A 17,057-nucleotide genomic window follows, 5' to 3' on the forward strand; every position below is an offset into this window, starting at 1 on the left:
AGGGGTTGCAATGGGGTGTGAGATGAAAATATGAAAAAAGCTGAAATGGTGAAATAAATGATGGAACGCCCTGTTTTCCCCTGAAGAATATACATCAAGAAGTGAAACATTTATGTTTTTGGAGATAAGAAAAGTAATTTTATCACAGCTGTCAGAAACACGTGATTTTTGCAGCTATGGATGAGGCAGACACCTTCAAAGGAATAAATTTGTCTTAAAGAGCATGTGCCGTCAAAAAAGGAAACAAGCTGCACCGCAAAAGCCTTAAATTTGACTGAGCCACGCAATTAATCGGCACCATCTTCATGCGCCAACATAGTGCAAACGCTGGGCATATATATCCCTTCAGGAATTATGAGTCACACGTGACTTTATTTGATCTACATTAACCATGATGACTACCACTCTTGAAGCAGCTCTTAATGTCATCAGGCAGCACTAGAGCAAGTAATCTCGCTCCCTTCACTGAAAAACCACTGCGATATTTTCAGAGAAATGCCATAATCCACGTTATATCTCTGTGCTCCTGACATGGCCTTATTTTTGATGCTAGTGGATTAGTGCAAGAATTAGAGAAGATGACTAATACTGTGAGTGAAAAAAGTCTCCGGTTTCTATCTTTTTCTCTTTTTTCTTTTTCATGCTGTGGCACTTGAAGCAAGAACAGACGCAGCTGTACCTGAGAGTGAAGTTAGTCAGCTGAGCAGAGCTGGCCATCAGTATGTAGAAAGTGGCAATGTCGGTCTTTTTCAGAGGTTTGGACGACGTCCGGATGACGATGGCGTTCCCGAGCTTGAGGCGAGACAGCGTGGCCATCCCCTTGGGAATCTGCAGGAGCTGCACGCTTCCGATCCTCTGCATGGGAGTCACGGGAACGTATTCGGCCGGCGGCGCCGAGCTGCTCCACCGACTTCCGTTCACAGAAAAGCACTTCCCGTTGACCCTGGGCTGAGCCTGGTAGTACAGCTCCACCGAGTTCCCAGCAGATGGATCTTGCCTTTCCCTGCTGGTGCCCTCTGACCCCACAGCAAACCACCCCGGCTCAGGCAGAAGCTCAGCCATGCAAGTTCCCCTCTCGCCTCCTATGGCGCAAGAACCCCTCACTTCCTGCGTTTGCCAGAAAGCATAAACCGTCACACATGGTAGCTCATCCAAGGCGCCCTCGCTTCTGGCCCAATCCCTCCCTGCGACGTAGAAGAGCACCCGGACTTTGGGTTTGGAGGAGAAAACCCGAGGCGTCAGCACGAAGGCCTGGATTTTCCAGTTGAATGTGAAGACATCTGGGGCGTTGAAGAGCTGCACCGACTGCACCAGATCCAGAGGCACGAGTCTCTCTGTGGACACGGGACCGTAGCTGGCATTGACAGCTGGCTGGTGGCTGGCTCTTAAAAGAACGAAGGGCTGCGTGTGACTCTGCATGCTGGAGTTCCTCATGAAGTCCTGCCCAGCCTCCTTCAGGAAGAGGTAGTCGGCGTCCCGTACCTCATAGTTGACCGGCAGGAAGACAGGGAAAGGCACTGGACTCTTAGTATCAGTGAGTTCCTTGCTGTTCAGATCTGGAAGATAAAGGACAGTAGCGTACAGTTTACTAAAAGAAAATAAAACAAAAATACACTGTACTGTTTGGGAAAATGTATAGCCAAAGAAACCCTCCCCACTTCCATGTACATTTGGTAATAAACTGCTGTTGCCTACTTTAACACAGGGGCCATAGAAGGACAGCCTATCAGCTGAGTAGGGCATCAAAGAATTAAAAAGGATTCAGAGATTAACCTTAAACCTTAAGCTTTCCCCTTTTCTCTTACCAAGAATGGCGAACAATATTACTAGTAGAAGTTTATGCGTTCCATTCAAAAACATCAATATCATAATGAAATTTTTAATAGTCACCGAGCGACTTGGGTTTTCAACCACTAAACAGAGGCAGAGCTGTTCGTGCATGATTTATGGAAAAGTGCACCTGGATGATTATCTTCTACTCCGTCTCTTAAACAGATAGGTGTGGCACAGAAAAAGGCATAGCAATAAAAAACAGGGGAGTGCGTAGAATATTAGAAATGGCAATTGAAAATTTATTTTTCAACACAGTTTTCCTATAAGTTTTTTTTCCTTTAGAAGTTTACTTCGTATTTTAAAGGTGAGCTAAATTACCTCCGGACGCTTTGTGCTACTATGATGGGATAATTGTAACTTTTGGAGACGTGGGCTGATTCACAGACACCAGAGTTCACACTGCGAGATGGTGAAGATCTATAACTGTAATTGTAAATGTTATGAATTCATTAAACGGACACCTTAATATTTTTTTTTTGTTATTTTAGTATATTTTAGTAAAAAAGTAATGAGCTATTCACTTCTAATTGGTGTCGCCCTCAATCTAAACAAGCTTATTGTTTCTTTCTGATTGTTTTCCCGTCATAACCTGAATATTTTTGGTAAAGGTGCAGGATGGGAACAACACCATTCTTTTCCTTTTTGATGTTTAAGCAGCATTGAATGAACTGATCAGGATCTTGATTGCAGTTTTTTTCTTTCAAACTTCTGAAAGCATCAATTTTTTTAAACAAAGCTTGGAAACAAGCTTTTCTTGCATAACACAAGAATTTAGTTTCAGTCATTTCCAAACAGTATAATTATGTCATTTTGAATCCTTTTTTTCCCCCCTGTCTGTCATTATACCATATCATTTCCTTTTCAGGATCACAATTTTTCTGTATCTGACAAAAGGAATACTATGTTGCTAAGTTATTATGTAATTATAATTATTATTGTGTAACTACATCATTGTTAAGTCCTATTTTTAACAAAGGAAAGTTGGCTATAAGATTATAGTTTAGAATGCTTTTTTTTTTTAACCTTACCTTTAGTGTGTGTTTTTTTCTCATTTCCATGAGCTAACAACATTCAGAAGATAACACTGGTAATAGTAACACCAATGACTTTAAAGACAAAAAGAAGTTATTTCTGGGCTTTTTCATGCAAACATGAGAGCAGCAGAATAAATATTATCTGATCTTTACTGAAAGTTTTTTTTTTTGCCTTTTGATTCAAAGCTCATTTTATTTTAATGTCTTTTTAAACAGAACTATAAGAAAATACAACAGCAGGCCCAAAACTAAATCGTGTTTCCCTAGTTGGTGATAATAAAAACAACATCTGATTAATGCAATAAAAACCAACAGCACTAAGCATCTCACAGCACGTAAAAACACATCCGACAAGGAATCAAACGTGTTCCTATGAATTGACGTGCAACCGCAAACGTCCACAGCATCGTCAAAAAGATCAAATCGGCAACAAAATTTGTGCCCCGCGCATTTGTGAAATGTGAAGAGATGCCACATAGCGTGTGTTTATCCCTGAATTATTGATTGTTGTGCCTCCAGTTCGGAAGGTTTAAAGCAGAATCATTCGTCATGTCCCCTCATGGCTGCTGGCATCTGATGAGTCTCTCTATCATCTATCTATCTCATCCGCTTTTCATCTTTGTTCATCCACTCCAGCTAAAAAGCCTGTCAAGCTGGCCTGGACCGTTCACACTGCGCTGACTTCACTCTGCATGTCACAGCCATTTCAAGCTAGCAGCCCTCAGAAGAAGCCGGCAGCGTGGCTTTTCTTTTCTTTTCTGTTTTTTCTTCTTCCCTCCTTCCTTGCCCACACAGACACGAGTGTCATTCATGTTCACTGAGTGGGCGCTGCGCTGCGCCGCGCGAGGAGGAGACTGGAGCCTGAATCTGGGCTTATCCTACCAGGGGCCACAGTGACAGATGTGCCGTTTGAACCCAGAGCTGGCAGAAGCTCCATTTGGAGTAAATATAAACTAGCTTACTTTATCTAAAAAGCAGGAAAACCTCTGTAGCTCTGATTAGGTTACAAAATACTGCGCGATTGATCATCTCCTCGGCTCGGTTTCGTTACCCTTGTGTAATCTTAGTCTTTATATATGTGTATATACTGTATATATACAGTATGCACCACAACATTTAAAGGAGGGCTCTTTTGTATACCTTAGTCTGTTTGTTCAAGGTTTTTTTTTTTTTAGAACTATTTAAAAATGGCAGGCTCTGGGTCGGAGATGAACTGTTCATTGCCAAAATTACACATATCTGTCAAGCAATCTGAGACGGCAAGATGATTTTTCTCCAAAAGAGAAAGTTTTGCTCTCAGGAGGTAAACATACAAGCAAATCTGCGGCACCAACTATTCCAGCTGTTCGAGCCTCTCAGATTTTCTCCTCCTGAGCTGCTTCTGCTCCTCAGCCAAGTCGGATCACATCAGCGCTGACACTCCCAACTGTCTTTACTCAGTTTTTTTTCCCCTCCTAAGATGAACTTCTGCTTTATTACACCATGCCAGATGCATTTTAAAAAACCAGCCAAAAACGCATACTTTATTCACTTCATTGAAGATTTGTGTTGTGATCATTTTCTTTGTTTTTTTTTGTATTAAATTTGACACGGTTTAGGTAAATCAACTTTCTTACTACTTTTAAAAGAAGTTTTAATGTGTGTTTCGGATCAACGTCGTGTTGGAGCTCCCAATGTTGACAAGTTTCTAACAACCTGACTCTGACCTTTTACCTTTGAATGAAACTGGTTTGGATGCTCAAGAACAACCAAGAAACACCAGCAGCAGTGTCCACAGTGAACATCTTTTATTTCTTTTTTTTACATTGTCGAAGGGTGCTGATCAAGAAATAAAACCAATTCCAAATGTGAAACTTTAATTCTAAGTAGAGCGTTGCTGTCGCCACACAGACGAGGCAAATGCCTCATCATGCACGACAAAAAAAATAAAGCTATTTGGCCGCAAACGTATTAAATATGTCTGGATAAAACCAACATGAGGCATTAAAATCTAAAACCACTGTGCCATTTGTCAACTATGTCGTAGTCCACTGATGTTTGTGTTTTAGTTAGCGTTGATGTTTGTTTTCTGACTGTTCTTAATTGCTGTCATTTAAGTTTTTCCTCATCAGCTCATTCCTCTGTATTCTTTATTAGTTTTTAGCTTCTTATTTACTCTTCTGTTCTGATTGTGCATGTAATTTATTCTCCACTATTAGGATTGTTCTTCCTTGTGTTTTTTCATGTTTGTTTGTCTCCTTCCCTCAGCTGCCATGCTCAGCAGCTGCCCAGCTGTTCAACATTCCAATAATTAAGCTCACCTTAGTCCAAGGTTGTTCTCTCTCTCTCTCTCCTCAGTATATAAGCTCCCTAGTTTTCTCTAGTTCCTCCAGTTTGCTGCCCAGACTCCATGAATGAAAGTTTTTCAGTTATTTCTTCTGCTTCCATGCTGAGCCCTGTGCTTTGTTTGCATATTAGCTCTTCTTTAGCTCCTCGCAACATGGATAAGATTTTGAAGAAGGAAGATTATGTTCAGTTGTTCACCTCCACGTTGAGTCAACAGCTATGTGGTTGAACTTGAAAACTGTTCAGCGTTTGAACTGTACAACGATCTGGTTATGGAACGGATAACGCAGACTCACGGCCTCAGCAAAAAAAAAACGCGTGGAGTCAAATCTTAGCTTCCTCCCGTCCCAGGAAACCAAGCAGCTTCAATAAACTCCATGCGTAATTTTAACTGTTTTTTCATACAAAAGTGCTGTAAGTCCAACTCTTGCTTTGCAAATCATTCAATTTGTTTCTCGTAAACAATCCTCCATGGAAAAAACGGTTGTTCATGTAAATTATACAAAACCTAAAAATAATGTAACATTCCAGCGCGTAATGTTTTTTAAATTATTCACTGAAACGCCACATGAAACAAAGCTGTGATGTGGATTATATCTCATCTCTGAGCATAAATAATTACTTTAAATTGTAAAATTAGTTTGATCAGTGTTTTTTTTTCTTTTTCTTTTTTTTTGTACCTTGGATAAAACAATATCTAATGAACAATCTTTTCCCTGTAGATTTTTAATTTCTGCATCTGCTCAGTGTGTTTGTCTTAAAGCATTTCTCCCAGAGTTTTAATCAATCTTTGTGTCTTTCCATTAAATGCTTAAAGCCTGAAAATCCTCGGTGAATCCTAATGTGCACTGATGGTTTTTACCATATGTGCAAAACAATTTTGCCATCCCAACAGCTTTGCAGAAGGCAATGGGTGTCTGCATTCTGATTAGTAAATAGTGAGATGAAAAAATCTGTTTTTCTTTGGGGTTTTTTTGTTTTTTTCCCCCTTTTATACTGCTGTTACAGGTGCTTTTGTAGATGAAATGTTGGTCACATATAAGGTGATTCTCTTGATATCAATATGTTGAAATTAAAAAAGCTCTGGCGAAGGCCCAGATGGTACTACTAGAACTAATTATGCACCTGTGACACTGGGAATCTTTTATCAAGTTTTAGCAGTGAGTTTTTAGTCCGTTGACTGGCTCGCCTTTGCAGAGCAGCTATCTTTAACAGAGCATGGCAGCTTTTTTATTAGCTTCTGATACTTTCCCAAAGAGGAGGTCCTTAAGTACAAAAAATATGTACTGGCGTTAGCACAACATTTAAGCATTCACTTGGGACACACACTTAACACTTGTTAGTTTGGCAAAAATCCTGCAATAAGTTAATTGAAAGTTAAATTTTCAGGGGCAATCTGCAGCTGAAAGAGATTTGTCCAAGCTTATGTATGGTAGAGGCACAAGTGCATATAGATTTCAATTTAATCAGGGACATAACACAATATTATGTAGATTAAAGCATTGTCCTATCCACAGGCCTAGGTCCCTGTTGGCAGCATCGTGATGTGGGCCTTTAGCATGATGTCAAATCAGATTCCAGTTCAAATGACAAGTTTCCATTTACACCTGTCGCAGTAAATCAGTTAATCGCATAATAAATTAAAACAAGCTCAATAATTTCCATATCCATGATTCTCTTTTCTCTCTCTTTCTGCCAAAAGTTGGATGACAAAAGTCTTCAATCTGGTGCTTTGGTCTCTTTTCTTTCTCTTCTTCTTTTGAAGGACAATGTTGTTTACAGAAACATCATAATTCATTCTATTTGTTGTTTCTGTTTTCTGTTTTTTTTTGTTTATTTGTTTTTGATACTTAAATAGTCTTGCAGTTCCAGTGTAAAATGTTTCTTAGAAATTGAAGCATATTGTTCTTTGGGAGGCTTTTCTTGCATTTTTCTGCTATTACCATCATGTTACTTGAACATGGTCTCAAAACAACAATAATATCATAACTTCTGGAACAATTTATTGTCCTGCTAAATTTGTTATTGTGACAGGCCTTGTCCCAACACCGGATAATGGATCAATGCGCACTAATCTACTCACATGTACAGTTAAGTCTGTGTTTTTTCACAACATATTCAGTAGTCTGTTTGCAGTACATGACTTTTAAAAAAAGTTAGATCGAACACTTAATCAGGGACATCTCCTGCAACCAACCCTACTTTCCTGAGTAAGGCTCCAATTGTTTCTGTGTCTGAACTCTGAAGAAGTATCTGAGTTAGAGCAAATCAGAAAGAAAGTGTAGAAGCTAAGTTTGCAAAAACCTAATTGATAGGATAAAAAAATTAAGAAAATTCACAAATGCATTAGGCCCAAAATGAATTAACATTTCCGAGTGGCCAACGTGAGTCCTGACAGGAGGGAGGAGCTGAGAAGATGATGGCAAGAAGGGCTTCCAACCTCAGAGACTTGGAGCTCATCATCAAGTATTCAAAAAACAAGCAAACAAAGAAAACCCCACACAATTAGAAACAGACAAAAATTTAAAAAAAAAAAAACCTGTCCCCATTTGTCATGGTGACATTTTAACCACTACCAAATTACATGCCAACGGATTGGGCTAAGTCTAACTGATAACCCTTGGAAATGCATCGCAGCACCTTTACAGCTTTATCTTCTCATATAACGTCTGACAAATGCATGACAATGTTCAAACATGTAGAGATCTTGTGGCATGTGAGGAGTCATGGAAGGATAAGAGAAGAGAGGGAGAGAGAAAAGGCAGATAGATTGAGGGAGGCTTAAGCTTGCATAGTGATTGGTTGGGATTGTTATTTCCAATGAAACTCTTAAAGCTGCTTTGAAAAATCAGATTTATCCCAATTTCTCAGCTTTTGTCATCCTATTAAAAGTCAGTCTGCCTTCACTCCCTGGAAATGGCCATCCAAGAAGCACTTCCACGCTTCACATATATTGCCTTTGCTTTTTTTTACTCCTTTTTTCTTGATCAGGTTGAGAGTATTAATGTATTTCTCTGTGCTTGCCTCACTGAGTGTGTTAAAAAAAAAGGTTCCATCAAAGCAGACAATGTACCGAGCGCATGAAGGCACGGTTCAAATTTTTTATACAACCCCATCAAGTCTTCATACTCCTCGCTGATTTCATCCTAAATATTTAATTCACTCCTCACTACTGTGACAATTCTTTGCCGCAAGTAAGACACGTAATTATGCTCAGTTTAGGATTGCTGCAACGCTGTATTACTGAACAGCGAGATGAAAGTTTGTGGTCTAAATGGGGGGGGGGGGGGGGGGGGGGGGGGGCGTTTATTTATTATTCAGACCTTTAGAGAAAGCTGCTTTAGTCATAATTTAGCTGAGAGGGAGCCAGCCCTCTAACAAGAAACAAGCAACGGAGATAAACGGCTTGTTGTTTCTTTCTTCCTTTCTTTCTTACCATGAAGTACTGTCCCAAGATGCTCCAAAAGACTTTCTCTGCACTGGGACATATTGCTCGCTTAATATTACAAATGGCTAAAATACAGCATATGGTCACTCTCCGCTCGCTTACCTTGTGTGAGTACCGCTGATATAGTTGCAAACACCAACAATAGGATCATCCAGCTTTGCCGTTTAAAGCTCATTTTGGCACGCAGCGCGGCTCGCGGTTGCAGGCAAGTTCTTTCCATCGTCCGTGCCGGTTGGACTTTTCCCTTCAGCAGAACGCGGAGCGGACCGGCTCACTCATCCCTTCAGTTCGCTGGCTCGACACCATCACACCTGTGGGAGTGGGAAGTTGCAGCGTGGTCTGCGCGCGTCGGCGAAAACGCGGAGCTCGAGTCAAGTTCCGCTCATGGGCTGTGCGTAAAAGCCGTGCGTAACGAGCCCGGAGAGACTTTGGCGGGGGGAGGAGGAGGACGCTGGATGCGAGCGCGCGGCGGAGGGAAAGATCCGTGTTGATCAGTTTTTGACTCCCGGTGTCCCGCCGCTCACGGGACTCTGCGGAGCTCGACGCACATCGCGGGCTGTCTTGTGCGCAACCCTTTCAATGCACTAAAGTCATCATGTGTCACTGCTCATCCTCTCAGGAGGCAACGTGCAGATTAACCCTGCACGGGGTTCTAATCTGATGATGGGAGACTTGATCAAACGTTGCTTCTCGAGTTTTGATGTCTGACTAATGGTGAACAGTGGCGCCTGAGGTGTGGGGTGTAGTAGGGGTTGATGGGTGGTGGTGGGGGGAACTAATATAAATTTGCCCGCTTCTTAAGAATATTAATTTGAGAGAGAATTAATATTCATTCATTAATAACCATCAATTCATCGTCAAGCTGTGACGAGTTACAACATATTTGTTTCTCCTTATGCCATGTTTTGTCTTCTGTCACAGGGAACCATTTTTGGATGGAACTCATCTCCGAACCATCCCAGCTCATCTACAAACTCATAGTGGCATCAAACACAGGAAAGCCAAGGCTAAAAACCTAAAAACTCAAAATTTCCCCCATTTCATATTCACTCATTTGTTTTTGTTTTTTTTTACTTTCGTGAACCTTGGAGATAAATGGCCATAAAAATGCTGAAATGTTGTGTACAATTATATGATGAATTTGTATTTATCCATTTATTCTGCTTCTGATTCCCTTTTAGACAAGACTCTTATGATCCCCATAGTGTTTCTGCTGCTTGAGACAGTTGTCATGCACAAATGTCAAGATGGCATTTGTGCCAAATGGCGGCTAAAATTTTTTACTAATTTATTCTAACAGACTGCATCCTGACCAATAAGCCCATCATAACTCTACCAAAACTGATGGACACCAATGTCAGTGTAAAGTAGACTGTGCTCTGTAAACAATATGCAAAAGAACATACAATATTTAATAGATATTAGTGCTGGTGTGGTGACTGGCGGGTGATGAGCTTCAATGAAAAAAAAGGAAAATCATATTCTGCTTCAGTTCCCACTAAATCTTACACTGACTCTGTAAGAAGGCATAACAGCAACATTTCCCAAAGTTCCTTAGCAAGAATAAAGTTTTAGTAATCGTAATAAATCAGTAAATTTTTGGTGTATTGGTACTCGGAGAGTTAATCAACAATATTTTGTAGAGAACCCTCTATCTAAAGCATAGACCCAGTGTTGTTCCATTTTTGAGGATTAAAGCTTACTTTGAAAAAATAAAATAAGCTATTTTTTAAAAACGGTCATTTATCTCTTGCTGAATTGGCCCACTTAATCTAACTCTGTTAAATATTTCCTAACAATCACAAAGCTGATTCATATCACCAAAAATAATCAAATTAATGTGCTATTCAAAGCGATGCAGTTTTTGCCAGTCCTTGGAAAAAATATTACTCACATTTCTGTACTGTTCATTTGGGCTTCAGTCATTATTATTGCCACTTCTCTAAAAAAATAATAATAAATTAATAATAAGTCTCTTATCTCAAAACCTTCCACAGCATTTTTTTTTTTTTTGAAAAACAGAAAAGTAATAGTTTCTTCTGAAGGCCAGGAAATGTGTGAAGGCTTCATGTGGATTTTTAGTGCCCTCTAATGGTGAAGAGGAATGTACATGACACGTGTGAACAACTTTTAGTTACAGCTGAAGATCAGGAACAAGATTCTTGGTTAATATGGGCTCCTTTAGTTTGAGCATTTTAATGAGAAGAATTTAAACCTATCAGACATTTTCTACACGCATCTGTTTGGGTTTAGTGAACTTATTTCAGGATGAGAACATGCATGTTTCAGAAAGGGAAAAAACCCCAAACTGGTGCATGGTGCATGCTCTGAGTTGTATCACTCAGATATAAGTTAGTCGCTTGCACTCTTGTGTGAGGCTTGCAGACTTGTTGCTGCAAACGTATTAGGGCTTTATTAACAAATAAAGAGGATTAGGCAACATATCAATGAACAGAGCTCATAACTACCAGCTCAGAGTTATCTGGAGACGGGAGCAGGCTGCCATGAGCTGCAGCTGAGAGCACATTTGAGCTTCTCCATCACTGCAGCACAGTGATAAGCAGAAGCGTCTGTGTGCTGGGGTTGCTCCATGCGCTGCGGCGCTGCCGTGGGATGATTTAGATCCTCTGCTATTTACCTGCTCCTCACACACAGGGAAATGCAACTGCACTGTGAGCTGTACTGAGGCAGGGTTAGAAAAAACAAAAAACAACAACAACAAAAAAAAACAGTGACGCAGGAGGAAACGGAATACCTTTTAAAAATATTTATTCCTTTTACAGCCAGACTATTTTAGGGAATTATGTAAAAGAATTCAAGAGGTATGTACACTTTGGTGCTGAAGTTAAACTTTCAAATCTAGATGCTGAACCGCTGCTCAGTCACTGTGGCGGCCGGATGGTTGATGTACTGTATTGATTTGTCTTTCTTAAAAAGTCACAGGAATGCTCTTTTTTACATTAGCTGATGCTGCACACAAAAATAAATACTTCTCAAAACTTACCAACCGTCCCCTCCACATCATTTTACAGGACAAAAGGGGGGGGAAAGATACTGCTGACCTTCGCCTTGTCACGCTCAGCTTCCAAATGAAGAGAAAGCATATGGTTAAATCTATCAAAGATGCGTTCCGAGCATCTTAAGGACGGCGGGACAAGTCGGGCCCCTGGATGTGCGAGTCAGGATGCTGAAGTAGATGGATGTCACGGCAGAGATGTGCCGGCGTGGGGGGAGAGTGGTCATAAACTGAGAGATAAATGCGAGTGCCAGGAGGGAGGGAATGTGTTTTCAGTGTACATCATCCTTCTGTGTGACAGATCGAGGTAACTTCTGCCGAGGAGCATTTAGCCGCACGCGCTTCCACAGAGCGCCGTAATGTTTCCAGTCTCGTTTTCACTTCAAACCCAGAGAAAAGATTATCTTAAATTTGCACAGCCTCAGAATGACATTGAGAGGAACAAAATGCTGACTAGTTTGTGTGCATCTCTGTCTCCTCCTTAAGCACGTCTTCACTGCTACTCTGCTCGGTGCTACGTTTTCTGTTCTACGAGGACATAAATCAGCTCATAGTCATTTCATTTGTAAAGAAATGACTATTTACCTTCTAATCAGTTTCTTTTATTCCTTACTCGAGTTTTATATCTCTTCTTCTCATGGATTAGCAACCTTGAATTTACATGACGTTATCATCAAAACAGAAGACAAAGTGAAACCACTAACTCCGGCCTTTAAAAGTAAAACAAAAACAGCTTCCACGTCAACAGGAATGTAGATGTCGAAATTAGAAACTATTTTACAAAATATAGGCTTGGGGGGTGGGTTGTTGAAAATCTTCTTTAGCTGGCTTCAAATCAAAGCCCGCCCTTGAAGGTGCAAGGTTGGATTTTGTTACCTTTTAGACAAAGCGAGCCTGTTTGCTTCTTCGTTTTAGTCTCTGAGCTATAGGCTAAGCCACTTTGCTGCTGCCTGTAGCTTCACGTTTTCTTCAGGAACATGACTGTGGTGTCAATGTTTGCTCGGAGAGGATGGATTTCTCCAAATGTCAGTGCTTGCTAATACACATGACTTAATTTTCAGAAGATTTGCAGCCCATTTGGAAAAAGTTAAATAATCAGTTGAAGGTTTGTTTGTCCTTCGGTTTGTCATTGTAACTTGGAAACTGTTGTTCGTCTGAAAAGCATTTCTCACACAGGCGAAACAGAGCAGTGCCGTGCAGAGACCTTTGGAGGGGCAGGGGCTCAAAGTTAAAAAAGGGCACATTGAACAAGATCTTAAAACATAGTACAACAACATAGCAAGCCCCCTTCGCTCCCCCCCTCTGCTCGTGTTTGAAATAGAGGAAGGTTTATTGTCGTTCATGCTGGAGCGACCACCACATACCCAGTGAGGCAGCGTATGAGGCTCCTGGATCCAATTTAAGAATGGGCATTTTTTTTTAATCATTTTTCTGAACTAAATGTTTATTGACAAATTAAAATCTTCTTGGAACGGAAAATCTATTTTCCAACACTTTTTTTTTGTTGTTGTCTTTTTGTAGCTGTGATTTGATGTTCTTGCTTTATTTTAATATAACACAAACACCCAAAAACTTTTAAGTAAATGCAGACTGGAGTAAACACTTTTATTAAACTAAGCCTAAAATACACAAAGAAAGACCAACCCATCAAGCTCCCTTAATTTTAGGGAAATTCTTGTTTGTTACCCTTAGCATTAGCAGTATCATGAGATGGCCAAGACAGCAGCAGAGGAAGATGTGGTTAGTAAGAACTTTGCTAGGGACAGACTTTAACTCCTTGAAAATTACAATTTCCTCAGGAAATGTCACCTGAAATATAAACGATCAAACAAGAATAAATAACACATTTATTCCAACGTTTCCTGTGTGGGTGGAGAGGTCATATTACAATATTTGAAAAGAAGTTATGCTATGAAAGACAGCTCCTACACAACTGCTGCTGTTTTGACAGTTGTAGACTCAGAACTATTTTGAGGTAACAAATACTAACATTTCTCATATTTGTCACTAGATATATTAACACCTTTTCAAATCAAATTAGCTGTAGTTTTTTAATTAGACCGACTGACATCATGTTGAGTTTCAACACTTGTAACACTTATTTTGATGCGGACAAAGGACGTTATTATCAAGAAATTGCCACTCGTAATTAAAAACAAACTCTGATTAAGTCTCTTCCACGTTTTTTCTCTCGCTGACGTAGCTTGTCGGTAGGATCGAGGTTTTGTTGGAAGGACCCAGAAAGGACCAGATTATGAAGCCTTTGACTAAGTACAGGAATATACTGCACTCTGCACAACATAGTAGCAAGTTAAAGGCGCCTGCAAGCATTCATGTGTTGATCTGTAAGCTGGCGAAAATGATCTGGTCTTTTTATCTTTCAAAAAATATATATATTTTTGATTCTGCTCCAAATATCCATCTGTAATGATGCAATGCATATTTTTCCGTGATATTTCTCTCCAGCTAAACCTGGACATATCAGAGAAAAAAAAATAATTTCTGTCATGTGGTTGACTTTATTGCATGAGACACAAAGTCATTTTTGAGTGTGTGAAATTTAGAAGGGAAATTGAAGATATTTGTATTTTTTATTATTTTTTGTACCCCTTCCATTAAATTGTGGCACAGAGTCTGAGCTGCAAGCTGCTTTTCGCCAAAGAGTAATACCAAGTATGGAAAATTTAAAAGGTTCAGAGCAAAGACCTGAACAAACAAGGGCACAGATGGTTCAAACATACATAAAAGCTTGATCTCTTGTTATTGCCCGAGGTCCTAGAAGCATGTAAACTAAGCCCTGGACCCATTTTACCAAGAACTGCACCAAAACATGTGTTGAGCTTGTCAACACAAGTGATTCTGATCTCTGGATGTTTGCGCTAGGTTATTTATTTGAAGTGTTAGTATGCATCATTTTCCTAAAAAAAAATAAATAAATCAAAACTGACAGTAATATGGGGTGGAAATTGTGATACTTTTTTTATTTAGAATACTTGTTTTTGACTAATTTGAAGCAGGGCAGAGCCGCCTGCAGTTTCCTAATCTGGTCCAAACTGGGACATGAGAGACGGCTCTCTGTGTACGGGCTGAATGGTGATAAGCAGAGGAAGACATGTTTGTTTAGCCTAATCTCCATTGCGAGATGTTTGACTTCTTCCTCTGCAGTTGAGCTCATGTAATCTGCTGTTTGTGGCGCTTTAAGTTTGCGAAGTGGCGAAAGGAGGTTGGAGAGAGGGGAGAGTGCATGATGGGAAATGTCATTTCTGTCCCATTGATGGGCGCTGCCAGTACCCTGCTAATCCCCGGCGTAATCCCAGCACAACCGCAACAGAGAAGTCGGGAACACCAGTGTGGGCAGGACGAGGTTTTGCAGTGCCAGCAAAAGCCACACTCTGATGTTGGTGTACCAGCATGCATACAGGGTTACTCAAATCAAGGCTTTACTTGAAATTTGACGCTTATTCATGATTGCATTGAGGTTTGAATGTCTCGACAAGTTACAGAATTTCCTACAAATTGTTTAGACAAACGTACGCATCCGGAAAGTATCCTCAGCACAATTCTTTTTCCACATTTTGTCATGTTTCAACCTTCATCTTTTCACATATCACACATTGCAAGAACAAATGTAGATATATTTTATTAGGTTGGGATGTGTTATACCAACATAAAATGGTGCACAATTGTAACGTTGAAGGAACAAGATGTTTGGTTTCCAATTTTTCAAACTGGTCAAATTCTCACATTTCCCCACAATGTAACATACGACATACAGCTTTGCACTAAACTATTCCATTGTAAGTCTAGCTGTGAGCTTAGCATAGCTTTACTACTAGATAACAAAGTTATTTCCCTCCAGTATCAACCTGTATTTATTGTCCCATCAAGTGGAATGCTTCCCTGGTAAAGAAAATCCATGTTGCTGCCACAGTGGACATGGTGCGCCTCAAGCTGTTACGTTTGCTCCACACTTAGTGGTAAGAGAGTTACCATAAGCTTTTTGGCCGCTTCATTTCCTTATAACTGTTACCTGTTGGTAGCCATGCTTTGACAGGGTTGAAGTCCTCATTTTCAGACTGTGACTTGAGCTCAGTGAAAAGTCAGATACCGTGAGCATCCAGTAGGAGATGGCGCCTAGATCATGTCTGTCCTGTAGGGGGAGCCAGTGTTCTCTCTGGAGGCATTGCCACACCTGTTGCTCATCTTCATCATTTTCTTGTTACGGTTCTTGAGGTCAATCCAGAGATCAGCTAAGCACTGGACTATTAAAGTCACTTCTCTGAGAAGTATTTCTTATAACATTATAAGTATTTACTGTTTATTTATAGACTTACCTCTAGTACACAATCAAGCCTCAATTGGATTGTTTGAATAAGCAATGCTTCTGGAAATGACTTCCTTTGGACTTTGTGGATTTTATTAGAACCTTGCTAAAGTCATATAGTTTTATCTGCTTTTCCACTAATTACTGTTTTTAATGTATTGTTGACTCTTGGGCTGTTGGTTTATTGTGAATCATTTTATGATGTTCATATCTTGAACAGATTAATAAAATTAAAAAGCCTTCACAGAGACAGTGAAAAATTTTTGGGGGGTATCAACGTAATGGAGACCGAATAGAGACGTCCCACTTTTCAGATTTTCATTTCAATATTTTATCTTCTCAAGGCACTATATGTTGCCTTCAATTCAAGCTTAAGAATTTTTATCATCCCCAAGGGGGCAATTAGTGCCAGAGCCAGTAGTAAAAACACAGAAATATGCACAAGTTCCAAAAAAAAAATTACAACAAATCATTTGAAATCCCTTAAGGGGTAAATAAGTTTCTCTGTTTTCAGTCTTGCATCTCACCAGCAGATATCTGCATCAGGGCAGCGGCAACACGGCGGCATGCAATTTGGAGTCATTTCACTGTTCGAGTAAAGAAATGACATTGATTGCGTTGAGAAACATACGTTTTGCGTAAATGCCCAACTGCCTGGTAGTGTCATCAAACTTTTTCATCGCACTTTCATGTTTCTGTTCATCCTTCAAACAGTGGTTAAGTGAAAGCGAAGCAGCAAAAGGCTCGTTCAAGTAGAGGAAAAAAAATGTTATGCCACCTCCCCTGTGGGGAGCTGCTTCTCAAGACTAGCAGAAAAACCCTAAGACAGATGTTTAGTTGCTCAGTCAAAGGCACTTTTCTCTCAAGGATCCAAATGTTTCTTCCTTCCAGGGTTTCCTTATTTGTCCGATGAAACGGCTCAGACATTTCAAAGAGACAAATCATTAACGATTCTTCCAGAAGAGAGTGAACAATCATCATTGAAAAGAATGAAATGTGACATCTAAAGGGTTATTACTTTTTATAGGCAGAGGAACCGTTTCTCAAGTGATTTTCATATTCGTATATAAATATATC

General features: G+C 40.0%; 1 protein-coding gene across 2 annotated transcripts in view; it reads right to left on the minus strand.

Moving 5' to 3' along the window:
* LOC106699860 (transmembrane protein 132D-like) overlaps positions 1–16,559 on the minus strand; it is a 46,951-nt gene extending 30,392 nt beyond the window's left edge. Inside the window, exons 1-2 of one of the 2 annotated variants that reach the window (XM_023343185.1) lie at positions 16,508–16,559; positions 680–1,556 (exon numbers count right to left, since the gene is read on the minus strand). In XM_023343185.1, coding sequence (XP_023198953.1) covers positions 680–1,556; positions 16,508–16,523 — 893 coding nt within the window. In that variant the 5' untranslated portion in view covers positions 16,524–16,559. Of the gene's footprint in view, positions 1–679; positions 1,557–8,742; positions 9,142–16,507 lie in introns of those variants that run through there. The other variant, XM_023343184.1, reaches the window with a different exon arrangement.
* Positions 16,560–17,057: the final 498 nt, after the last annotated feature.

This window comes from Xiphophorus maculatus, chromosome 12 (genome assembly GCF_002775205.1).
Source record: "Xiphophorus maculatus strain JP 163 A chromosome 12, X_maculatus-5.0-male, whole genome shotgun sequence".
NCBI classification, from domain to species: Eukaryota; Metazoa; Chordata; class Actinopteri; order Cyprinodontiformes; family Poeciliidae; genus Xiphophorus; species Xiphophorus maculatus.